This window comes from Astyanax mexicanus, chromosome 1, assembly GCF_023375975.1.
Source record: "Astyanax mexicanus isolate ESR-SI-001 chromosome 1, AstMex3_surface, whole genome shotgun sequence".
Lineage (NCBI taxonomy): Eukaryota > Metazoa > Chordata > Actinopteri > Characiformes > Acestrorhamphidae > Astyanax > Astyanax mexicanus.
The window spans coordinates 60,719,282-60,745,822 of NC_064408.1; the positions used below are offsets into that span (position 1 = coordinate 60,719,282).

The following is a 26,541-nucleotide window of genomic DNA, read 5'->3' on the forward strand; positions in this document are numbered from 1 at the left end:
GCCACCTCCTCTTCTTTCCATATACAGCTTACACAAAGATATATGTTGTAGACTTTGCAGCAGAAACCACAAAAGCAACACACACTTTCACACCCTGCAGGTGAGAAGCCACTACCATGGCCTCGCGTAGGGCATTTCTGCTTCTTTGCCTGTTATGTGCTAAAAACTTGTTATTGGTGAGTTTTTATTTCGATTCTTACATTATTAATAGTTTATTATACACCTGGCAGGGTCGATAGGTCCATACAGAATGTATATTTGATAAATAAATACATGAAAAATTAAAACTGTAATATTTGAAACTTGATAAACATGACATACTTTTATTTTTCTATTTAGTGGTTATTTATGTATTTATGTGTCTAACTCATTATATATCTTTACACTGAAAAAGGGGGACACAATTGTCTTTGATTGAAGTTTGTTGTGTTTGGCAATGGTTTTGTTTAAAGAGAATTTCATAATAATTCATAAACATAATATTATTTCTATATTATTTTTGCCTTTGATTTGGTACTTTTAAAAGTCTGTTAGTTGTATATTTGTTTAATATATATATATATATATATATATATATATATATATATATATATATATATATATAAATGTTCTTCAGCAATCAACCTCATTTTATCGAACTCCAAAAAAATATATGGATTGTTTAAATTATATAATAGATAAAATTTAACACTTTCTACTTTTATTTATTACATTTAGAGTGAACAAAAAAACAAAATATTTCATACAAATTACAAAACACAGAAGATTTTTTCTTTATTTATTTATTCTTCTCCTTCTTCTTCTTCTTTTTCTTTATTATTATTATTATTATTATTATTATTATTATTATTATTATTATTATTATTATACTTCACTAGTATTTAGAACATTTGTGGCATATAATGTCATCTATTAATTATTACATTAAATGTTATTGAAGCCATATCAATGTAAAATAAAGAAAATCTAAATTTCTTAAAACTATGTAAGTTAGTCCTTATGTAAACACATTACCCACTGTTTTTATAAACACCACTAATGAAAGTGAGTTTGTTTAAAGATTTAGATTTTTCTACTATATATATTTTAGTGATGCACCTCATGGTCTCCTCCCGCCTGGTATTACTACCATTTACAGTAACAGAAATGTCCAACAAAAGTCCTGTCTATTAAATTTGTTTTATTCAGCTTTTAGGCTGCTTTTTTAATAAGCAAGATTTGACAGTATAGTTTAATTTTACTTCCTCAAAAATAATGTACTTTGTACACCTGCTAATAACTGAGAAGTTAATGCTGTATGAGTTCAAAGAAATCATTCTAGCTAAACCATGCTGTTCAACTGAACAACTGCTGTGAAATAACAATCACCAGTGAATTCACAACTGTTAGTTTAATATTAATTCTTAATTAATTGTCTCTTTTATATCTCTTACAGTCAACATCCTCACTTACAGGTAAGACTTCTATTTCTAGCTATTAATCATTATTTGCAATCAGTCTTGACAAACAAATAGAATGGTCCTGGGATTTGATATGTTGTGGTATGTTTGATATTAGGCTTCACAGAGGAGGATGAGGATGCTGGAAAAGACTGGGATATATTTGAAATAAACCAAGGTAAGTCAGATGTTTCTACAAACACACAAATACAGCTCTGGAAATAGGAGACCTCTTCTGTTTCTGAATCAGTTTCTCTGATTTTGCTATTTATAGGTATATGTTTGAGTAAAATAAATATTGTTGTTTTATTCTATAAACTACAAACAATATATCTCCCAAATTCCAAATAAAAATATTGTAATTTAGAGCATAAAAAATACCTTTCAGCAAGAGCTTTCAGACCTCAAATAATGCAAAGAAAACAAATTTATACTCATAAAGATTTAAGAGTCCAGAAATCAATATTTAGTGGAATAACCCTGATTTTTAATCACAGTTTTCATGCATCTTGGTATGTTTCTTCTCCACCAGTCTTACACACTGCTTTTGGATAACTTTATGCCAAACTTTATTGTGCAAAAGTTCAAGCAGTTCAGTTTGGTTTGATGGCTTGTGATCATCCATCTTCCTCTTGATTATTATTCCAGAGGTTTTCAATTTGGTCAAATCAAAGAAACTCATAATTTGTAAGTGGTTTCTTATATTTTTATAGATATATAATCAGATGTATATAATGCGCTTGCTTTTCACAACAACCTTTCCTCCTAAATGAATGACTCATAATTGTGTGTAACAGAAGCGGGGCTTGATCTGGCAGATGGAGACTTAGACATAGATCAGGTAGGTGTAATTATTTTATGCTTAGTATTATTTTTTGTTCACATTTAATTTTCACAATATTATTTACAATTCTAAATAATAGATTTTGTAGTACTAAAACAGAATTGATGAATAATAAAATATTGAAACTCACTGTTGAGCTTCAATTAAAATTTCTTTCGAATTATAAACACCAGCTATGGAGGCAAAATAAAATTAAAAAATGTGACAAAATGGTCATTGATGATGTTACTTCATATTTTTTCTGTTTAAAATGTTTCTGATAATTCAACATCCTACTGAGAAAAAAGTCAGTAGCTTTAATTACCTATTTTAGTAAATGGTTGCTAATACTCTGCAGTGTTGTAAAGGACAGTGTGCTGAGAGATAAACTGTGTAATATTTAGCAGGATAATGGCAAGAACTCTATTCTGGGTGAAAAGTATCGCTGGCCAACTACAGTTCCATACTACCTGGAAGACGACTTGGGTGAGAAATTGTGATTTAATTTCACTAGAGCACAAGACCAAACTCACAATTAGTAAAAGTATATTAATTATGATTTTAAAAGCAAAGACTGATCACAAAGATATTACGCATTTTTGTGCTTAGAAGCAGCACTGGAATCAGTGTCATTCAGTTTATTCACCTCACAATATTTTTCTTCTGTTTATGCAGAAATCAACGCTAAAGGAGTGACTCTGAAGGCCTTTGAACAGTACAGACTCAAGACGTGTATTGACTTCAAACCCTGGAGTGGAGAAGCAAACTATATTTCAGTGTACAAAGGTTCTGGGTGAGGATTGCTACACATTGGCTACGTCTTAACACTTGTGTGGTGTTCGGGTCTGTGGGACCCGTTTTCATTTTTCATCAAATGATACTAAAAAAATATTTTTTCTAACTCAAACTCATTGGCATTGGCTCATTTTTTGTGAAAAACATATATCAAAAAACATTTTCGATAAACGCACACTGTACAAACCCCCACCCCCCCCTACACATTTATATTACATACAGTGTGTTTGGCCAAGGGCTAATAAACATTGCTTCATTTATAAATTTGAAACGAACCAAATTTTCTACTCATATCTTGAGTTTAATTCATTTTCTTTTACATTTTATTAAAAAACGAATAAAAAAAAGAGTAGCACTTTTTGAAAGAAATGTAACATAAGAAAGGTAAAGGGCAAATATTAACCATGTAAGCTGTTTAAATTGCTTGCAATTTAGGTGAAGCAAGCATGTGTAAAGCATTTTAATGTAAAATTGCTTAATTTTGCTGAATTAAATACAAATAACAAAGTAAACGAGTAACAAAAATATGAACACCACACAAGGGTTAACTTAGCACAAAAAAAAAAAAACTCAATCACCTTCTTATCCAAATGTGGATTAGAAAAACACACAAAATCCAAAGGCTGTTGCTGCTGAAAACCCATTTTTACTCCTTTTTTAAGTTAATACAACGCTGTAAAAATCAAAAAGTTGAGAAAACTCAAAATTCAAGGAAACTTACTGCACTAGATTTTTTTGAGTTTTTAGACCAACTTTTCAAACAAAGTTTTGAAGACAACCACAAAGAGTTGAGCCAACTAAAAATCTTTAGTTTTGATAAATAATTTTCCATATACAAACTTAAAATATTAAGTCTCAACAACTTAAAAATAGCTTCATGTTTTTAGTTGGCCTAATGTAAGTTCTATGAAATATGTATTCTGCTGACTTTAAGATCAATTTAAAAGGTTGTGTTAATGACACATTTTACATAGGTACAAAACTGTATTTTTTTGTTACTTTAAATAGCAACTGGGAACTGGTAATTGATAATAACACATAGTTAAACTCAAAGAGAAAGCAGCCTGTGTAGAACGATTCCACACTGATGGTGTGTAAAAGGACACGCCCAATATGCAAATAGATGTTGTTAGGAGCCAACATGAAATGTATACGTTTTCCCCAATTTGCTGCACTGCACAAAAAACTAACTGTGTGACCAAAGTCAGATTATTAAGTCAGAGCGACTTTTCACAAGAAATATAATAATAACAGTTGAGGCAATTAGTTTTCTACAGGTTACGGTGCAATTCAGTATTTTTGCACAGCTGACTTCCATAATTTCTTATGCATGGCCTAGTTCATAATCTTGCAACCAGATGTTGCAAAAGCTTTTCATGATCAGTACAATGTTATTTGTAGAAAATTGCAGATTTGGAAATACATCATTGATCCTAGATTCTTCAGCATAAAAAACTATCTTTTGCTAATAGCTGATTTCAGAAAGTCATTGATCTATGGTCAATGTGATTTGGACAGTCAAGATTCAAAACTGGTCAACTAGGTGAAAAAAGCTGTTTGATCAGCTTTAAGTCTTTGAGTTTAAAGGCTTAGCTGGTCATTCTGATAAACTTGCATGGCCAGGCCGGTCATGCTAGTCAACCAGCATGATGGTTTACTAGTTTAGTCAACTTGGTCATGCTGGTAGACCTTCAACCTCATTATACCCAACATATTATGCTCAATCATTTCTAAGCTGTCCAACCAGACTAATCGGCTTGACCTCAACTGTGTTTTAGTGCATTTTTGGTTGAGTAGTAAAAATAGTAAGTAAGAAAATAATCAACAAAACAGAAAAAGAAAACGTGTTGTGAAAACTGACCATATGCAAGTTGAAGAGAATTCATATTCAACAGTGTACAACAATTAGTGAGCTACAGGGTGATTTACTGCATTTTAAGGTGAATGGAAAATTTAATTAATTCTAATTAAATTATCTGTGCCTATCGTCGCTGTCCAATGAAAAAAAAGTATCTCCATTTCTGTCGATTTTAAACTCTTTTTACATTGACTTCCATTGAAAGTTTAGAAGGTTTTTTTTCTCTCTCCTATAAAGTTGCTGTTTTGGAGATACTTGTTTTTTTATTGGACAGTGACAATATGAAATAAACTAGAACACACAGTATCATTGATTCAAAACACCAACAGCTATTTTTTTAGTATAGTATAGAATCATCAGCCTCAAGTGAGTGACTTACAAAATAAATCCATGAGGCACTTGGAATCTAAGAAACAGTTAAGTTGTATTTGAGGTAAGCACTGAACTGACCTATACATGACATTTTGTTTAAAAAATGTATTATCAGGTGTTCCTCTTCTGTTGGGAATCGGCGGGTCGGAAAGCAAAGGCTATCAATCGGCAATAACTGTGATCGCTTAGCGACAGTAGAGCATGAGTTCCTGCACGCTCTGGGCTTCTGGCACGAGCAATCCCGAGGTGATCGAGATGACTACGTCAACATCATATGGGATCAGATTCAAAGCGGTACTGATTTTATAAAAGATATATAATGATACAGTATTTCAGAGAGTTGTAGGTTAATGTATTACATTATAGTATATTTGATAGTATATCGTCGCTGTCCAATGAAAAACACTTATCTCAAAACAGCTACTTTACAGAAGAGAGAAAAAACCTTGTAAACAAGTCAATGTAAATAGTTTTTTAAAGAGGTTATTTCAGGTCATTTTGAAGAGTGTTGACTATTGGTCCGTACATCAACACATATTTGCACAGTGTAAGGGACAGTTTGTCTGTTCAAACTATGTATTAAACTAAAAATCGACAAAAAAGGAGATAAGTGTTTTTCATTGGACAGAGACAATATACATGATGAGCTACATTGCAAGTTTAAAAAGCATGCAGTTCTGTATTGCTTTATTTGAAGTTTACCTTTGTAGGGTGAACTGCATTATGTTACACCAAACCATGTTTCACGTTCATACAGTAAAAAATACAAAGTAAAATCTATTGTTTTACTCAACTTTAAAAAAAAGTATAATCCTAAATGATTATTTATGTATACAATATGTTTCATGTTTCACTCCTAGGTAAAGAGCACAACTTTAACAGCTATGATGATTCCGTGTCCAGTGCTCTTGGTGTGCCCTATGACTATGGTTCTGTAATGCACTACAGTAAGAACTCCTTTAACAAAGGCTCTGAGCCAACTATCGTCACTAGGATACCAGAATTCATGGACATGATTGGTCAGCGCATGGAGTTCAGTTCCAGTGATGTGTTCAAGCTAAACAGGCTTTACAACTGCAGTGAGTTCAGTTCCTGCCATCATAAACACACTGTGGTGCTGGTGTGTCATTATAAAACACTTTATCTTTTACCTTTGGTACTGCTGATCATTATTACAATATGGCCTATATCTGATGGACAATTAAAGTTCACTTGTAGTGCTGATGATTTAAAGGTTATAAAAGAAGATTTACTTTGTCTCAATTTATGTGCCTTTCAGCCACATTCTCCACCTTCTTGGATTCCTGTAGCTTTGAGGAGCCCAATATCTGTGGTATGATTCAGGATGATGATGTGAAGGGCAAGTGGGAGCGTGTGAGGAGTGTGGTGGGAGGTCCAACCACTGATTTTACCAACATGGGCCAATGTAATGGTATGAACATCCCTCCAAACATTAAACCATTAATGATTGGCAATGAAACCAAAACCCTGTAGGCAAAGGAACAATGAGGCAACTATGGCTATGTTCACATTACCAGGCTGATTTTTTTTAATCAATGTGGCTCAGATCTGATTTAGTCATGGCTGTGTGAACGTGCCAAATCTGTTTTCTCATCTAGGTCACTTCCATATGTGTCCCTAAATCAGATACGTATCCGATTCATGGACATGTGACATGAATGTAAACGATCAAATGAGAATTCATGCGTCTTTTTGCTTTTTCTCATGCGCTACATGCTTCTCTCTCGTACCCTCGTACACATCTCTTGGTGTAGCTGTGCAGCTAAAGCTGCAAAAACAGCAAAAGCAAACCGCCTGGCCTTTTTTCACCTTCGAGACCAGCTGTTTTCTCTCTACTCCAGCTAAAGATGCTCCACATATGAGCTGCTAACACATCCATTTCACCTTTATAAAGCTACAAGTCGTCTCACAAATGTGATGTTTTTTGTTGTTGGTGAAGAAGGAGAAGTTTATACACGTATTAATGTGAGCATGTGAGGCATTTCAGGAACAGATTCGTTCACATTACACACAGATACAGATCACTTACATTTGTGAATGTGAACCGTCAAAATCTGAGGAAAAATCGGATTTGAGCAATGTGGCTTTTAATGTGAACGTTGCCACATATTCATTTGTCAAAATGTTTTGTTAACCAGTGAGAATAACCTGGAGAAGGTCTTCTGTAGGTCACAGCTCATGGCCCCTTGCTTATAATGTCTGCACTGATAAGAGCCAATCAATACATCCAATACATCCTTTTATGGGGCTGTTATCTCGGCACTTTGGCCTTTATGATGCTTAGAGATTTTATTGATGCCTAACACCAGCAATTCCCAAAACAATAAACAGCTTTCTTGTAAACATTTTAGTACCGAAAGAAACAATTTTGGTCAATGTCGATTATTTAAATTTGTCAACTACAAATTTCATTTTTGACTAATCGTTAATTTGACAGTAACACATTATACAAAGTGCTGGGGACAGAAGCGCAATGGGAGATGGGTAACAGGTTCACTCACACAGTTTACACTCAACTTAGCCTGTGTCTCCAAAAGTGCCCAAACACCACAGATTACATATTTACTCAGTAATTATCAGTACATTCCATATTAAAACAACATAGACATTTAAATGGCTTTTAAATCTTGTGTTCAACTGTTTCTATCGTTTTCAGAGATGGAGATCAAGGCAGAAATAGTCGCTGACTAATCAACTAATCGAAGAAATAATCATCAGATTAGTCGACTACCAGAAAAATCATTAGTTGCAGCTCTAGTCAAAACCGAAACCAAACAAAATCAAACATTTGGTGGAAGGCCAAATACTGAATACAGATCATGTTTTTTTTTTTATTATTCTGTCACTTTGTTCACTATTGTATAAATTAAGCAGCCTAAATGTATTCTATTTTTTATTTATTTAGCTGACACTGAGGTAAAAGGTTTTGCCATTATTTCTGAATGTTTTCAGTTGTTGAAAATGTGGTGCATTCTTTTTGTCTTTATGCTTTATTTAGTCTTATTGTTAATTGCAGGTGCAGGTTTCTTCATGCACTTCAGCACAGCTACAGGCAGCCATGGAGACAGGGCCTTCTTGGAAAGCCGGCTCTTTTACCCTAAGCGTGGATTCCAGTGCCTGCAGTTCTACCTGTACAACAACGGGGGGGCTTCTGACAGGCTGAACATGTGGGTGCGCGAGTACAACACAGCAAACCCTAAAGGAGAGCTAAGACTAATTCAGACTCTCAGTGGTAATTCCCTTTTTTTATCAGAATTTGTTCAATCAAGAAAATGTTTTTGTGTTTTTACATTTTGTAGATTGTGGAGTGGAGTTTACATGGATGTTATGTCGGCTAGGTGGGTTTAGGTGGGCATGGGCTCCGAGTAAGTTTGTACATGTGGTTATTTAACTCCAACTGGTCCAATTACTAACATCCCTATATGTGGGGCCAACATGAACCCTATAGACAAAACATTTTAGTTCCCAACTGGTCTACCCATACAGACCCATCATATACATTATATGAGCTTCTAAAGGCTTCTAAGTGTATTGCATTCATTATGAATAACATGTATCTTTCTGGCACAGGTGACCTTAGAAACTCCTGGGAGATACATCATGTGACCCTGGATGTGTCCCACAAGTTTCGAGTGGTGTTTGAAGGGGTGAAAGGCTCAGACTCATCAAAAGGAGGTCTGTCCCTGGATGACATCAACCTCTCCGAGACCCAGTGCCCTCACCACACCTGGCGCATCCGGAACTTCAGCAGTGTCCTCCAGACAACACCTGTAGGCTCCAGGACGAGCAGCCCTATCTTTGTGTCTCGCGAAGGCTACTCGTTCCAGATCTCACTGTATGTTAACGGGAAGAGCAGCAGTCCCGACAGCATGGGCATCTACTTCCACCTGACCTCAGGGCCTCATGACAGCCAGCTGAAGTGGCCATGTCCATGGCGACAGGTTACCATGGCACTGATGGACCAGAACCCCAATATCCAACATCGCATGAACAACCAAAGGATGATCACTACTGACCCCAGCAAGACATCTAATGATGGTAAGCAGTGATGTGCGGATTGATACTGAAATATCGATATATCCGATTCCATAGATCTGATAGATCTTTATGCTCTAAAATCAATTTTCAAAATATTGATACGTTTGATACTTCAGTCATTTGAGGCAACATATTTCACTAACAGGAACACAGAGGAAAGTAATTAAACTATTGAGATCTTGTCTAAATGGTATACGCTTGGTGGGAACTACTTTTTCTTCTGCCTGGTTCAGTGCATAATGCGTGAGCACTGCGGCTAAGCTGCTCAGTCACTCAGTATACTACAATATACTGCAGAGCGGAATCATGTGCGAAGCTGTTTCAGGACGCCTCTGGTGGAGTCCTTCAGTGCTGCAGGCAGCACTATATCCAGGTACAGAGGGAGAAAATGTGCAGCTTTAGGCGGCGCTGAGCACTGTCTCTGTTAGAGCTGTTCAAATAAATAAATATGGTTATGAAATAAATAGCAAAATAAATATATGCTTTAACAAAAAGCTGCAAAATATAAAAAAAGAGTAAAAATATGTGTCATTAAGATGATTTATTCAGGTAAGGTTTCCTAAAGAACTGATCGTTTCATTGATAATCCAAATGAGATTACATATACTAGGTGTCATTAAATTATAGTAATTGTGATAAAACAGCCATGGTGAACTTTTGGTATTCATAAAATGGGACTATTATTATGTACAATCAGTCTAATTTGCTTTAACTGTTAAATGAAAATATTAAAATTGTCAACTAATATTGTGGCATTTCTTTATTTATTTTACTTAAAAATTTACAGGCAATTTAAATGTGAGTTTCCCAGTATTATAAAACAGCAAGTGTTTGTGTTCCCTTATCGTAGGCTATTTGGAGAGACGACAGGCATAGCTGAATCTAAAAAGGATTAAGCACTCATTAAAGAAAACCCCAATCATACTCTCAAGTTTAAAATAAATTAATAGATCATTTAGATATCTTGCATTTTTTATGAAGCTATAAATTGAAATACACTACATTTTAAGATTTACCAGACACATTAGGTGTATTTGCACAAATACCAGCCTGAATTTTACTCCATATCGGATCGGAAAGGAAATCGGTGGTATCAAACATCGCTAATGGTAAGAGAATAAGCAAATGATAAATAACGAGAATAGTTATATGGTCATCCAAGACCAACAGGAGCATCAGTGTTATTTATTGTGATTGACATGGATTCCTATTTAGATTTTAGGTAATTATTGAAAATATCAGCATTTTTTGTCAGTGTCTCAATTGTAAAAAATAGATTGTAAACATGGTTTTGAGGGCACTCATACTTTGAAAGTGTTGAACTCCTTCCTAAGTTTTTTTTTTTTTTATGCTTCGTAAAGAGGGGGAAGTGGAATATTTCTGGGACGATCCAAGGAAGGTTGGCAGTCTAATAAAGAATCCAGACGGTACTTCATACTACAGAGGGCCGGGTTATGGCACCAGCTCTTTCATCACTCACCAGCGTCTGAAGAGTCGGGACTTCATCAAAGGAGATGATTTGATTATGTTCCTTAGTCTAGAAGGTAAAGTTTGAAGAGGAAGGTTTGGTCATACAGTATGGGGCAGTTTCTCAGACAGGGATTAGGCCTAGTCTTGGACAACCAATATTCTGAATGGAAATTTCTCATTAAAAGGAAATACTGTCTATATCTCTATCCGTACGGGATTAGTTTCTCAGGGGGTCCTGGGGTAGTTTTCTCTTTTATGGGGGTCCTCTTAGATTTTATTCCCGTCCAGAACGACCATGTACGTGTTTTTCTCAGACGTCCTCTAAGAAAATTACAGGCTAAATTACCTACTGTTTTTCACTAAACTCCGTGATCCTCCAGTAATTTTAGTCCTGTCCAGATCCACACCTGAGTTTCATCTCTTCACATTTAATAAAATAAAATATTTGTCCACTGCCATGCACCATAATTACACTTTGGTTGCACATTTCTACGGAGATCCACGTAAACACAACAGCAAGTGGAAATGGAGGAGCTACTGAACACGAGGGGGAAAAAAAAAAAAAAAAAACACTGGTCCTCCTGTTTTTTTAATTGCAGTCTGGAAGCAAAAGTTTTATCACTGAGTAGAAGTGTGAAATATTTTTCACAGACATCCCCCTGAGAAACTAATACCGTCCAGATAGGGCTTATGTCTAGGCTTAAACCCTGTCAGGTGGGCACAACTTTCTTCCTTGTCTTTGAGCAAAGATGTGTTTAGAGTGCTGTAAATGTGCATCTTTAGTTTTGCATTTGGATTATGAGACTAGAAAGTGAGTAGCTAGGGCAACATACAGTAGGTAAACTTTAATGCAGTTGATTTAACAGCTTTATAGTGTTTAATGTACCCTCATGAAGGAGTTTCTGTTTGTAATTGTGGCTATCAAATATCTATGTATTAGCTACTTTTAGTCTTCATTTGTAAAACAAAACAAAGCAAAAAAAAAACAGCCATCTAGGTTACTTAACCATTTTCCATTCATGCTTCTTTCCAGATATATCTGGTCTTCTGGAGACTCAGCCACTCCCACAGTCTGTTGTTGCATGTGGTGAGGAATGTCTACGGAGCCGTACATCAGCTAGTGATGGTGAAATCACACCAGACTCCACCTCCTCTTCCAACTACTCCTCCACTGCAATAGTGGTGGGTTGTGCTTGTGCTGGAGCGGTCACACTGTTACTTGTGATTGCAAGTGTGTTGTACAGGCTGAAGAGACTCCGGCAGAGAGAAGAGGCCGACAGAGTGGCCATTGTAGATGCTGAGGTCGTCACCATATGTAAGTATAAAGAATCTGATAAGCTTTATGCCCTTTTTTTCAAACAAATTTGTTGAATTTTGCTATTCAATGAAAATTTAATTTTAATTTATTTTTTTTTCCCTTTTCTTTACAGAAATGTCCAATCAGCTTAATCTAAAATGGAAGGACCTCATAACTAATATGTTCAACCAAATTATTTTGTTTATGGATTTTAAAATGGAATTAAGCAGAATACACTGTTCTTGAATACCCAATCTGTCAATTATTAAACAGCATTTGAAAAGAAACTAATAAAAACGAAAAAACAAAAAAACAAAACTGCATATCATAACCCTTGTTGTTCCTGTATTTCTTAGGTAAACAGAAAAATAATAGTCAAATCTCAAATTATGAGTGCTTAAGCTGTTTATTAATTAATTAGTGACCAACAAGATGACAAACACGAATACAAAAGACAATAGACCAGAGCACACGACAACCCTACAAATACAAGAGCAACACAAGTGTCTTTCATAATTCTTTCTCCATCAAATAAGAAAGACCACATCCTCAGAAACCATGACCTGATTGTCGTCCTGCATGCGCTCCAGCAGAAGGTTTATCTCCTGCTGGTCGAACTCCTCAGGCTGGCTTTTGTTAATGTGAGTGAGGAGCTCTGGGACCGCCACAGACTGAGACCTGGTCACTTTAAACGCTTTCAGCAGTGCAGCTTTAAAGACCTTCATTCTGTAAAAGGTCAACAAAGTAGTAAAAAACTTACAGTAACAACATAAGAGTGTGCACAGGAGAGGGCAGCAGAACACTGGAAGAAAACAGTGAGTAAAAGGACAGAAACCGTATAGATCCAGATTATACCTGTCCTGACTGATGTCAGCTTTTTTCTTCTGGCTGCTCCGCTGAGATGCAGGCCTGATTTTCTGACTGAGTTGAGCTGAGAAGAGATAAAAGCAAATAAATTGGGTTAAACAAACAAACAAACAAGATTCCTAAATGAATCCTGACTTGGATATATAGCTCCAAGATATTAATCAAGTAAGTTTTAGAAATCACTATCTTACTTACATGTGCATCTTAAATTAAAATATCATTGAAAAGTTATTTTATTTCAGTAATTTAGTTCAAAAATGTTAAACTAATATTATATAGATGTATTACACACAGTGATCTATTTTAACCCCTTAACAGCATCAACAGCATTTTTGTCAAATTTCTGCCTGATATTACACACCAATATCTTAAGGAATTCTATTTAAGTATTACATAAAAAGGTTTTATGTTTAATTAGAAACATTACTGAAAATCCTAATTGTAATAGAACATGTAAAAAAAATAGAAATAAGTAAATCTATAACTGTCAAAATATAATGGATAAACATCATAAAATTGTACAGTTTCCTTGAACTCTTTATAATTTTAAAATGTACATTTTCCTGAATACAAAAATCAACATTTCATGGCCTCGAAAGCTTTTATTTCATTACGATTGTCTAGTTTTTTATGTCTATTTCCAAACATGCAGAATTTTAGGTAGATTCCTCTTAAAGCTGCACTGATTTATTAATGTGTTAAGAGTAAAGAGAGAACAGGCAGCTTCTCCAACTGTCCTTAAAGTTTTCAGAATGTAACTAACTTTTATATTTAACTGCAGAGAAAAAAAAAAAAAAAAAAAAGAGTTTTGCATCACCTACATCTGTAGCCTGTATACAGACAAAGGCATTTTAAGTGGTTAAGCATTTATTTATTTTATTGTTGATGATTATGGCTCACAGCTAATGAAAACCCAAACATCAGTGTCTCAGAATATCAGAATATTATATAAGACCAATTGATACTTTTGGCAATGTGGGCAGTGTGCCAAGTCCTGCTGAAAAATTTAATCCACATCTACCTAAAAGTTGTCAGCAGAGGGAAGCATGAAGTGCTGTAAGATTTTGTGGGAAAACACTGCACTGACTTTAGACTTTGGATAAAACACAGTGGATCAACACCAGCAGATCACATGTCTCTCCAAACCATCACTGATTGTAGAAACTTCACACTAGACCTCAAGCAGCTTGAACTGTGTGCTTCTCCACTTTCTACCAGACTCTGCTCCCTTGATTTCTAAATGAAATGCAAAATTTACTGATGATCAGTGATGGTTTGGAGAGTCTTGTCATCTGCTGGTGTTGATCCACTGTGTTTTATCAATTTCAATTACTGAAATAAGTAACTTTTCAAATTATATTCTATTTAGTTTTAGATGCACCTGTATGTATTGTAAGGATTTTAGTTTGTGAAGCTCACAGCTTTACAGTTATTCAGTACATTTTCTAAATGGTGTCGTTTCCATATCAACAGGATAGAGTCGGGAATGTAACAGCCGATTACCCTGCTTTCTACCAATCCCTGGGAGGTAGAGTATGGAAATTAAAGTTGAGTCTACTTGAGATAGTGTATTGTTTATAAAACAGGAGGGAAAAAATAACAGAAGCAGTTTCATGGGAGTGCTGCTTAACCCTGATTGTGTTTAGTTTAACCCCAACCCTAACCCAACATCCTATTCTAAACTCTGAGAGCAGAATTGTAAGTGATGGTGGTTTGACACTATATATGTCAAATAATAACTCACAGTCTTGGCTCTCTGTAAAATCATATGGGTCTTCAGAGTCTTCAGCCATTGTTGTATCTGTGTCGTCCATGTCTTTAGACACACGGGAACGTTTTCTGTGGACAACACCATCACCATGTAAGCAAATCGCCTTCAGCTACTACTATGACTATGTCCCAAAATGCCAGAATTCCATCTCCAACCTCATACCTGACACTTCTCTGGCTTTGAGTCTCCTCACTCTGAGTACTATCCATTTGAGAATCCACATTTTCATCAGAGAGCTTTCTCTTCTTGGTCTTCTCTAAAATCTACAGAAGATAGTGCACTTACTTTTAGTATATTTTGCCCATTTCAGCAACTACTTCAAACTGAGGACAATGATTAATACCTTTTTGAAATAGGCAAACTGCATGAGCTCCAGAGCAGTCTCTGCATCCCTCAAGTCGATGGTTTTACTCATGCGGGCTTTAGCGTGGGCTGTGGCTAATCTGATCATAGTCTCTAGAGCACGGGCGGTCACAGGCATTGTCTGCAAGTAAAGAAACACCACATCAAAGACACAAGCAAAAATTTGTCAAAAGAAACAAAAGAAAGAGGAAATGTTTTATTAAAATGAAGAGAAGCTAGGGAGACCCTTAGAGAAGCATACAGACCCTTGCTGAGTCGCTGTTGACCTGGTCATGACTTCGGAGTTTTGAATACTCTTCTGCAATGTAGTCTGAAGCCTCCTGGGTCAGAACTGGTTTCACTAGCTTTGCCACATGGATGTATTTTCTGATGAACTCCATAGTGACAACCTTTTCCCTGCAAGCAAATGATAAAGACTATAATATATTTAGAGTTTACTGGCACCTTAATTGGATTTTTTTCAAACCTAGCTAAAATATGAGGTGATGGAACTGACTACAAGCAAACCTTTCAGACCTACTTTTGCTTCCTGTGGCCATGGAGGACATTGTCTTTTTTCTCATAAATCTGCAATTCCTGTTCTGCTGCCTCAGTGATGTTCGGATCTTCTGTGGCAAATATATCCACAGTGCTGCCCAGAGGCATTGCTATTGAAACACACAGATTAGTTTGGCTTTAGAGAGTGACATCACAATAAGGGAGAAGGATCTGACGGTAGAACCGGAGGCTGCAGTTTTAAGGCCGCAATTTCAGGACCACAGTTCTAGGACCTAACGTTTTCACGACACAGCCACCTAGCGAAGCGGTCGTGGGCGCGATGGATTACAGTCAGAAAGCGAGTTCGGAATGTGAATCAAGGTTTATAGGCTAAATTTAATGTATTAAAATATTCAGATGTGTTGAATTAGACATCAATGTTATCTATACAGGATGTGACCGTATACATAGCCTAAAAAGTCCCTGTGTGTGATTTTAATCATTTAATTTTGTTGGAACCTGTCAGAAACCTGTAAAGAACTCTTATGTGATTTACACATTTCCTTAAATATAATACTGAAATACAAGTAAGTTATGTTTGTACCATCTTGCTACATGTAAGTTTGAAGGGAGTTGCTTACTATTCATTTAAAAAAAATCGAATTAAATTTAAAGGGAACAATAGTTATGCCTCATTTGAAATGGCGTTGTCTGTTAACAAATTAAAAAAATATATAAGAACTGAAAATTGTAAATCGTAATATAATTGACAATTGCTCATATATTTAAAGAATATTGAGGTTTTTTTTTTTACAATATCACCCTGATCTAATGGACACGAAAGCAATTTAAAGTTCCAAAAAGATTTCAATCTTTCGAAAAGTAGTTCGAATCCATTTCAGGAATCAAATACATATTATAGCCCCAAGATTTCTTTGTGTCTCTGATATGTGGTTGGGAGTTCTAAGACAAAATGATATTTGGATGAAATAATCATTAAAAAGTGTAAGTAGTTATCTGAATTGATAAAATTTGGGTGAAATAAGCCTTTAATTCTGTAAGTAGTTAGCTAAAGTGGTGATATTATATTAAGGAGTAGTAAGTCATTCATTTTGCTAGGTGGCAGTGTCGCGAAAACATAGGGTCCTAGAACTGCGGTCCTGAAACTGTGGGGTCCTAAAACTGCAGTCTCCAGTTCTGCAGATACAGTATATAGTATTGGAATAAGGGCAAATATAGAATAATATAGAGTAAATACGCTTTTACTGACATTATCAAGCAATGAATGGACATCATAAGACCAAAGATTAACAAGTCTGCAATTACAAATTCAGATGGTGCAGCGGCACGTCTGGTCTTCAACCAGCCAAAACGGGCACATGTCACCCCACTGCTCATTGAGCTCCATTAGCTACCAGTGGCTACTCATATTAAATTCAAAACTCTTACAATCAATCGCCTACAAGGTGATGACCGAACAGCTTCTTCCTACCTGCACTCGCTCCTGAAGGCTTATGTTACCTCCCGGCCGCTGCGCTCCTCCAATGAACGTCACCTCGCTTTACCAAACAAACATTGACACAAAGCAATCCAGACTGTTCTCATACAGAGTTCCCCACTGGTGGAACAAACTACCTTCCACTACCAGATCAGGAGAATCTCTCGCTATCTTTAAGAAACTCCTGAAGACAGAGCTCTTCAAAGAGCACTTACTCTCTTAACACCTCTATCTAACTAACTAACTAACTAACTAACTAACTAACTAACTAACCTCATTTCCTTCTTCCTCTCCTTTCCTCCTCTATAACACTTTTTAATGTAACGCAACAATGAGTGACATGAAAGACACTTTGTAATAAAGTGACTTCCAAAAGTATTTATACTTCTTGAACCTTTTTTACATTTTGTCACATTAAAACCACAAACAAATATATTCCATTTGAATTTAATGTGAAAGACCAACACAAAGTGGTATACAATTGTGAAGTGGAAAGAAAACGATGCATGATTCAAAACATTTTTACAAATAAAGATTTCCCAAGCTTTGTATATCTCATGGAGGACTTTTTAATCCTTTTATTATGAAATGGAAAGAGTATGGCACAACTGTAAACCTACCAAGACAAGGCCGTCCACCTAAACTTACAGGCTGAACAAGAGAGCACTGATCAGGGATGTAGCCATGAGGCCCATGGTGACTCTGGATGAAATGCAGAGATCTACACTTTTGCACACTGCACTTTTCAGTTTTTTTTATTTGTAAAAAATGCTTTGAATCTTGCAAAATTTTCTTTCAACTTAACAATTGTACACGACTTTGTGTTGGTCTTTTACATTGAATTCCAATTAAATATATTTATGTTTATGGTTGTAATGTGACAAAATATGGAAAAGAGCCACTGTATATAATTTCCATGTTACTGTATATATTTTGTATATATCACCTGTTCCCTCCTGCTCTCCTGGGGGTCTGTATCGGTGCATGCGCAACACATGTTCCGAAATCTCCCGATCACAGTCTGGATCCATCTGATCCAAAACAATGAAAAGCAGATCAAATCGGGAGAGCAGGGAATCTTGTAGACCGATGTTTTCCATTGGCGTCTTATACTGGTCATACTGGGATGGAAAATCAACAGGAAGACAAAGAAATCAAGCAATTACCTCATGTAAAGTACTGTACCAAATCTTCTTACTATGGAATGGGCTGCTTTCAGAAAGCATATAGTGCTAGAAGTAATCAGTATAAAAATATATTTTTTAGTTGCATCTTACCCTTCCATAAACTGGGTTAGCAGCAGCTAAGACGCTGCAGCGAGCGTTCAGCCTGGCCTGAATCCCAGCTTTAGCAATGGTTACTCTACCCTGCTCCATCACCTCATGGATGGCTGTACGATCCATGTCAGACATCTTGTCAAACTCGTCAATACACACCACCCCTCTGTCAGCAAGCACCATGGCCCCTGCCTCCAATCTGCGCTCACCTGAGAGACGGATGAAGATCTGAGGTAATTTTATTCCATACAATATCACAAACTAGTATGACTTTCTAGTATTTCTGTGAGGAAATGGTGTTATATGTAGAGGTTTTTTGTTTTACACAATAAATACTTATACCTTTAACTTTAAGGTTTATCAAATAATTTATCATCATTCAACATAGCATATCGAGAGCCATAGTAAGTCATAGAAAACAGAAACTAGAAACAAGCATTTCTTTTTTTATTAAAAAAAAAAAAAAAAAAAAAAAAACCTCCTATTTTTCTAGGCTAATTGTACCACCCATTCAGCTGATACTCAGCTATATACCATGTACCCCCCACCACCCTCCTTGTGATAGCACAACACAAGGAGGGTGAAGACTAGCACATGCCTCCTCCAACACGTGTGCAGTAAGTCACTGCTTCTTTTTGAAATGAGAAAACCGAAAAAGGTTTAATTTATGATGCAGCATCGCCGAGTAGCCAGGGTGCTCAGAAAGCGCAGCAACTTGGTTCTGATACATCAGCTCACAGACGCCTTGTGCTAATCGACATCACTCTAGAAGTAATGAGGGGGAAAAAGCACCATCTACCCACCGAGAGAGCAAGGCCAATTGTGCTCTCTTAGGGCTCCCGCATTTGATGGCAAGCTACATGACCAGGATTCAAACAAGCAATCTCCCAATCATAGTGGCAGCGCTTTAGACCGCTGGGCCACTCTGCACCCACTAGCCTCTTTTTCTTTTCTTTATTTGTTTGTCAACATTTCTTTTACCTGCTTTCCTCCCCAATGTAGCTGTGCCAATTATTCTACCTCCTCAGCCACTTAGCTGCACTCCCCCTATCGCTCATAATGTCCCAACACCAGGAGGGAAAAGACTAGCACATGTCTCAATTACTTAAAAAAAAGAAAACATACTTTACGAATATAAGTGGTTAAATATAATATTCGTTAACAGCTTAAAAACAATTATTTTTGCCATGTAACACTTGGAATGCCATAAAACAATCCCACACCACTTTAAATTGAGTTTTTTTTTATTTAGTTTACTTTTCTGTGATGTGGTGAAGATTAACATCTCTATATTCATAATAATGTGTTCATTTAGAGTACATGTTGAATAAATATATTGGTTACACACATTTAAACAACTACACTGCAGACAGAAAAGGCCACAGACATAAATACCCCTGTTAGGTATTGCTTTTATTAATAAAAGGCCTGAGGCGTGCATGTTAGTGTCACCTGTCTCTTGGTCAGTGGTGACCGCAGCAGTAAGTCCCACCCCAGACGAACCACGTCCAGTGGTGGGGATGGCCCTCGGTGCTGTGAACAGAACATACCTCAGCAACTGAGATTTGGCCACTGATGGGTCACCTACAAAGTAAAACAAAGAACCAGGTGTATCTCAGAGGAAGTATATCAGGACATCCTGATACTAGACTTCTATAAACCAACCAAGGCACTGATTAAAACCTGCAAAAACATGAGTTTCTTCTTATGAATTTAAAAGTGACGAACCTATGAGCAGAATGTTGATGTCTCCTCTGATGCGAGTGCCATTCTCCAGGTTGGTCTCATTGCCTCCCAGCAGAAGACAGAGAATGGCCTTCTTTATGTACTCGTGCCCATGAATACTGGGGGCCAGTGATCGGCTCAGGTGCTCAAAGACATCCTGAAACACACACGTACAATCTAGCAGAAGCATTGAAATGGATGGCAGACCAATGAATAAGATCACTGCAATAAGTACTGAAGTCAAGTTCAGCCTGTTCTCTGACATTTACTTTAGAATGTGTTTTGCAGAATTTCTTGATCTTAGCCACATCGTCAGCAGAAAACGTGGGAACAATTTCCTTGCTCATCAGTTTTACATTGTTGGTCAGCAGGATAGTCCTGCAAAATATCAGTAATCCAAAGTAAATCAAGTTTCCAAAGCAATGTTCAGACTGACAGCTCAATACAGAGATTTTTGGCATATCTAGATTGTAATGTAGATTGATTTTTGTTACTCTATATATAGACATCCAGAAACCATAAGAAATTAGAATTGTGCTAATCAAATCCAACCAAACATCCATTTTCTTGGCCAATATGGTCTCTCACCTAAAGGTTCCTGATGTGAAGCCCCCTTGCTTGGCAGGTAAACAGCGGTACACTCCAACCAGCTGCACACGGTCTCCTGGCTTCACCTTGTCTACAAGGTCATCATTAGCAATGATGTCAACTGAGCGGGGCAGCTGACCAGCGGGAGCCTTCTCAGGCATCTCCTGAATGGTCAGAGTCTGGTGATCCTTATAGCAGCACAGTCCAAACTCTGTTTCTAATGGATTATTTTCTTCATCCTGCACAAACACACAGGTTTAGACCATTAAATAATCAATTTAAGGATACATCTTAGGGATTTTTTAAAACACATTGGGATGCCATGTCCACCATCCACATTTTACACACCTTGGTGGGATAGACAGCACTAGACGGAAAAGCATCTAGTGACGTGAGATCAGTGTATTTCCTCTCCAGAGATTTCTTCGTAGCAGGACAGTAGTGTACACTGCGCATGATTTTTGGCCTCACCAATGAGCCTGAAACAGTTTAATTAGTGAATTCACAAGTGTTTCAGGTTAATATACAGGGAATTACACAAAGTATGTTCTGGTCAAAAAACTGTATTTAATATTATGCATTTTGTAGTGCTCTGTAGTGCAGCATTGCACTATTGGGAATCTTAAGAGTGTTTAACCTATTATTAATGCTAGCCCTGCCACTAGTCTGTAGGTCAATAAATAAAATCAAGCTAGCATGATTGTTTGATAAATATTAGGCAGAAAGTACAAACAAAAAATGAACTGATAATTACTGTTAGATCTGAGTACAACAGGTAGTTGTTATTTTAGAAAACTGGGTTCCATCTGCATTTGCTATCTAGTTATTACAAAAAAAAGTGTTTAAAAAATGTTTAAATAAAAGAATGAATGAATGAATGAATAAATAAATAAATGAATAAATAAATAAATAAATAAATAAAATGTTATTCATTTGATTAACACCACTAAAGTAATAACTTTAGTAATATTGTCAGGCAAGTCTTAGCGAGTTTAGAGAGTCTATGTTTCAGTAAAAATATTGATATTTGATGTCATATCGATTATACAGTACATACAAGATTAAAATAATATTTTGTCCTACCCCTCTTAAACATACGGCATCAGAAGCTATATGGGCTTTCCCTTAGACTTTTAACAGGATAAATCTCAATCTAGCAACTACTCTGGCACTGCTTTAGGACTTTATATTTATGTATGTTTACAACAGATGAAACTATTAGTAAACTGTTAAATTATTAGGAAAATAATTAGTTAAGCTAAAAGCAGAAACCACCTAAGGAAAACAGCGTTCAACATTGTATTCAAGAAGGTGTGTAGGTAATTTTAACATGTCTGTTATAGCTATATCACAATATAATGCAAAACTCATGAAAAATTATATTCAACAGATTATGGATACATAAAAAAAAAAACACAAACAAACAAAAAAAACACATTACTTACACTTGGTCACAATGCCCTCAACGCAGACAAGATTGCCCAGAAAGCGTGCACTGAGAGTACGAGGGGACACATGTTTATTCCCAAAGCTTCCCTCAAAACCAACATGAAACTCATCAAACTGTTTGGCATAGGTTGCATCAATAGAGGCTACCAGATCTTTTAGAGCTCTTTGGAATGCCACCAGCTCACTGAAGGCATTCGTCAGCAGTCTGGAAAAGAAACAAGACAAATTTTCTTCCCTCCCCCCCCTTTGTACCTTTGTTTGGAACACATAGTAGAATGCTATAGTTCATTAACCAATCTATTTTTAAAATTAAACAGAATGACTTACTCTTTAGCTCGTTTTTCATTCCTTCGTCGCAGGTCATTGATGTTGATAATGAGGCGAGACTGGCCTTCAGACACCATATTTCTGACCTTCTCATGATACACACCCTGGTCTTGCTGTCAAAAACACAAAGTACATTCAAGCAGGGTGAGAAGACCAGCTGCATTACTCTGACTGAAGCCACTAGAGGTGGGCAGATCGATCCAAATATCGATAATATCAATACCAACGCTGGTATTGGTATTAAGCAAAACTCGTGTAAAAAGATTGATACTCAAGCTTTTTTTTCCCCCTCCTGTAAGCAAAGACTGCTGCGCACACAGATTCATCAAAGTCTACTCTCTGTCTGTAAGAGTTGCCCTGTTATGTGTCACGAGTCGATATGTCACACTACGAAGTGTGAGCGTGAGTACACCATGCGAGTATTTTTTTTCTATATATTTTTTTATACTGTTTATTTACGAAAAAACAGAATTGCACTAGAAGGAAGCTTTTTTTTTCCCTAAGAATAATTCTATCTGGAAAAAAGAAACAAAGAGCTAGAAAGGATGTCTAGTGAGGGGAGAATGTTTTTTTTTTTTTTTTTGTATAGTGGCTGCTCCTTTTCTACCTCAAAAAATATTTATTTTCCTAATCTTAAGGCAAACTTTGTTTTTTTACTGTTCCATTGTTTCTAAACAAAAATGTGGATTTTGATAAAGTATTTTGTTGTCATGTGCGATGTTTGGTGAAATTCTCTGTCAGGTATTTTTGAAGCTTAAAATATTTAAAAAGTATCAGTATCGATATCAGCAATACTGGCCCTCATCTACTTGGTATCAGAATGATACCAAAATTCCCGGTATCGCCCACCTCTAGAAGCAATTACCCGAACAAAAGGGAGAGGGGGTGGGATGGGGGTTGTACAACTTTAGAAAGAAATGAGAGTATAGGGTTCTTACATCATCATCCAGAAAGTCCAGATATTCTCTCTGAGCTTCTCTTAGCTCAAGGTCTTCAAAGCCACCATCCATCCTTCCACAAATGTAGACCTATGAGTCTCAGAAGAACACACTTAGCTAGGTAAATGCCCAGACAAAGCAGTGTTTTATTTTAGGCCTGGTTTAACTAATCAGAACAGAATAGAACCTGCGTATTGAGTGAAAAACAAGTATCTCCAAAGCAATTTTACTCGATTGAGAAAAAAGTATTCTAAACATTTAATGAAAAAGTCGATGTAAAAATAGCTTATTTCAGGTCATTTTGAAGGATTTTGATTGTTCCATTTATCAAATATGGCACAATATAAAAGGACAGCTTGTGTGTTCAAATTATGTAATAAACTAAAATTTGACAAAAATGGAAATACTTGTTTTTCATTGGACAGTGACAACATAAGATCCCTCTTCATAACACAGCAGTACGTGCTAACCCTCTGAAGTACACCCTGGTGTGTTTTTTTGGTCCCAAGACACTGGATGTAATAATTGGCATTTCATAAATACTTAGATGGTCAAGAGAGCATCACACTAAACACTAAAGTGACTCTACTAATCAGGATCATAACACTAAAACCTTTTGAGAAATTGAAACCAATATATTAGGAACTATTCAAAAGTTCCATTCATCTTTCAAATGTAAGATAGAGGATTGATTAAAGACGGAACCAAAAAGGAGAACATTTTCCAAAGGTTTAATGAACCTCCACAGAATGATTGTACATACTCTAGGATATATCCTTAACTTGACACAGAACCTCTGAATCAGATCCTTTTAGATCTTCAAAACTTCTAAACGTTTATTAATATTAATCTCTCGCTCATGTTCAAATATTGTTCTTACGGTAACAAACAAGGTGCTTCCTATGCACTGCTTAAAGCATTTTTATTTTTAAGAGCATACAACATATACATGATGCAAATTTAAAAACACAAAGCCAGGAGTGTGGTGGTTGCCCATTTATTTATTCACACTTAGTTCTCATTTATTTATTTTGTGCTTTTAAATTGTTCTGTTAGTCTGTTAGAATTTGGGGTGTTTTTCAGTTTACTCCCCTCAATTGAGATTTTTGTTTCAGACCAAAAGTATCAGCCTAACTCTAAGGGTTAATATTTAATGCTCATAAATCCTGCATGTAGTTTTACAGTTTTATATGAAACTCTGTACTTTAAGAGTCTACTTTTGATATTTAAAGTAAATATTTAATATCACTGAAGTATTAACTCACAGACTTGAGTTCAGCTTTAGGCCTCTCTACACACCTCTGGCTTTAACAAACATCAAACAACTTTTGCCTCAAAAAAAAAAAAAAAAAACAGTGCAGGTTATGCACTTTAATAAGCACTCAATTCACCTGTGTCTCTTACCTGCAGTCATGAGATAAAATGTCTCTGCTATGATCCACACACATAAGAACACCTACGGAAGTTCACCATTATCCAGACAGACACTGCTGGAGGTCACAGAGACTGCAGGGCCGGCAGCCAATCAAGCTAATTACTCTGTTAAAGGGATAGTTCAGATAATCAAAAATACAAACTTTCTTTACTCAAATGCAGTTGATATGTACACAAACACATTTGATGTGTGTCTTTAGATTTTTTACACTCTTAAGTAAGTTTGCAAAAAGATGACAAGTGATGAGATTTTTACTATAATATAAAGTTCTTATTAATAAAAACTATTTACAATTAGTGGCTGTTAAAATGCTAAATTGTTCATGATTTTCTGTTTTTACAATCAATATTTTCAATATTTTTGATAAAGAATGCTTTTGCTTGGTTCTACTGCTCGGCTATATGATAAACTGTCCTCGTAAACCACTGCATTTTTTTAAATAATTAATTTAATTTGAATAATTCTTGAATTTGAATTAAGATTGCAAAGATTAATTGGAATTCTATCAAATTCAAATAAATTCTAATACAAAATGAGATGTATTTAAAAAGGGAGCTTTACAGTATATATTACATGTGATTACCACATGAATTTCATACAGATATTATTGTATGGATCATGAACATTAAAAGCATACCCTAAAAAACAAATGACTCTCAACTTTTGGAAAAATGACTGCACTTAATTTCCCAGAATGCATTGCTTTATTCAAGTGTATAAAATGATTTTCCAAACATTTAGGCCATTTAAGGAACTGATAAATGATCATTGCATTTACCAAAACAGTGCTTGATTCATTTGATTAATTTGTAATGAAGATATTGCTTATTATTTAACATTAGGGGAATGTATGTTTAATGTTAATGTCTCTGCTTTCATTTTGAAAAAAAAAAGTATTTTCACTGATATGGGGTAATCTCTGTAATTCAATTAATTGAATTCCACTTCCTGTAATTTAAATTTAAATTTAATTGAACATCCTGTAGCGGTGATTCTATTCACAATCAAATTAATTTTTGAATGAAATTCAAAATTTTGCACAGCCCTGGTTTTCATGTAAAAAAAAAGCTGTGGTTTATATGGGTAGTTAACAGGCTGTTTTCTCCCGCCATCAGGGCGAGGCGCAGCTTATCATCAACAACCATATTGTGACTGATCTCTGCACAGTCCGCATATTAACTACCCTGTGACTTTTACAGCTTTTCACCAATTCCCTCTGAACTGAGACTCCTCTCTGTCTCCTCTCTGACATAACTCAGAGGAGAAAGAGCTCTCTTATAGAGAGACCAAACAACTGAGAGAGAGAGAGAGAGAGAGAGAGAGAGAGAGATAGAGAGAGAGAGAGAGAGAGAGACTAAACGGCAGAGTTGCCAGGTTCGCGGTTTTCCCACCAAATTGGGCTTGTTTGAAAATCCAGTCGTGGGTGAAAATCAGGGGTGGCGGGGTGCGTTTTTTGAGCTACTTTGAAAAATTACAGCGGCCGCCAAAAAAGTGCGCGTTGCCTTGGATGTGAGAGAGAGAGAATCACGATGTAACCAAAAATAACAAGACGATAAAAAAAATGTTGAAGATGTGAGAGGAGAGATCAGGGGCAAGAACAGAAACGAGTAAGTAAAAGTCAGGTTTTTTTTTTGCTAATTATGTAACTTTTATATGTTCTGGAATACAAAACTGCTATAAAAGAACCAATAAAACACCAATGTTACAGTATTG

At 35.9% G+C, this 26,541-nt stretch overlaps 2 protein-coding genes across 6 annotated transcripts; one reads left to right on the plus strand and one right to left on the minus strand.

Annotated features, from left to right (window-relative positions):
- The first annotated feature begins 66 nt into the window (after window positions 1-66).
- mep1ba (meprin A subunit beta a) lies at window positions 67-12,425 on the plus strand. Of its 2 annotated transcripts, none has more exons than XM_049481285.1 (14): window positions 67-176; window positions 1,436-1,454; window positions 1,558-1,617; window positions 2,237-2,280; window positions 2,667-2,748; window positions 2,938-3,055; window positions 5,403-5,581; window positions 6,148-6,366; window positions 6,567-6,719; window positions 8,325-8,540; window positions 8,879-9,346; window positions 10,708-10,890; window positions 11,850-12,131; window positions 12,247-12,425. In XM_049481285.1, coding segments are annotated over exons 1-14 (2,085 nt in total). In that variant the 5' UTR covers window positions 67-116; the 3' UTR covers window positions 12,249-12,425. The 2 variants fall into 2 exon arrangements, with proteins under 2 accessions (XP_049337242.1, XP_049337244.1); XM_049481287.1 differs by having other exon boundaries at window positions 2,670-2,748.
- A 70-nt stretch (window positions 12,426-12,495) lies between these two features.
- mcm3l (MCM3 minichromosome maintenance deficient 3 (S. cerevisiae), like) lies at window positions 12,496-24,900 on the minus strand. 4 transcript variants are annotated; one of them, XM_022686409.2, is made up of 18 exons: window positions 24,798-24,900; window positions 23,394-23,491; window positions 22,456-22,568; window positions 22,125-22,333; window positions 21,028-21,158; window positions 20,680-20,918; window positions 20,361-20,469; window positions 20,095-20,248; window positions 19,819-19,950; window positions 18,367-18,575; window positions 18,036-18,210; window positions 15,635-15,761; window positions 15,360-15,510; window positions 15,095-15,235; window positions 14,914-15,014; window positions 14,725-14,819; window positions 12,969-13,044; window positions 12,496-12,839 (listed from the first exon to the last, which is right to left on the minus strand). In XM_022686409.2, the coding sequence occupies exons 2-18, from the start codon at window positions 23,463-23,465 to the stop codon at window positions 12,641-12,643; spliced, it is 2,433 nt and encodes an 810-aa protein (XP_022542130.2). In that variant the 5' UTR covers window positions 23,466-23,491; window positions 24,798-24,900; the 3' UTR covers window positions 12,496-12,640. The 4 variants fall into 4 exon arrangements, with proteins under 4 accessions (XP_022542130.2, XP_022542123.2, XP_022542141.2 ...); XM_022686402.2 differs by having other exon boundaries at window positions 23,394-23,483; window positions 24,785-24,900; XM_022686420.2 differs by having other exon boundaries at window positions 24,785-24,900.
- Between the last annotated feature and the right edge of the window lie 1,641 nt (window positions 24,901-26,541).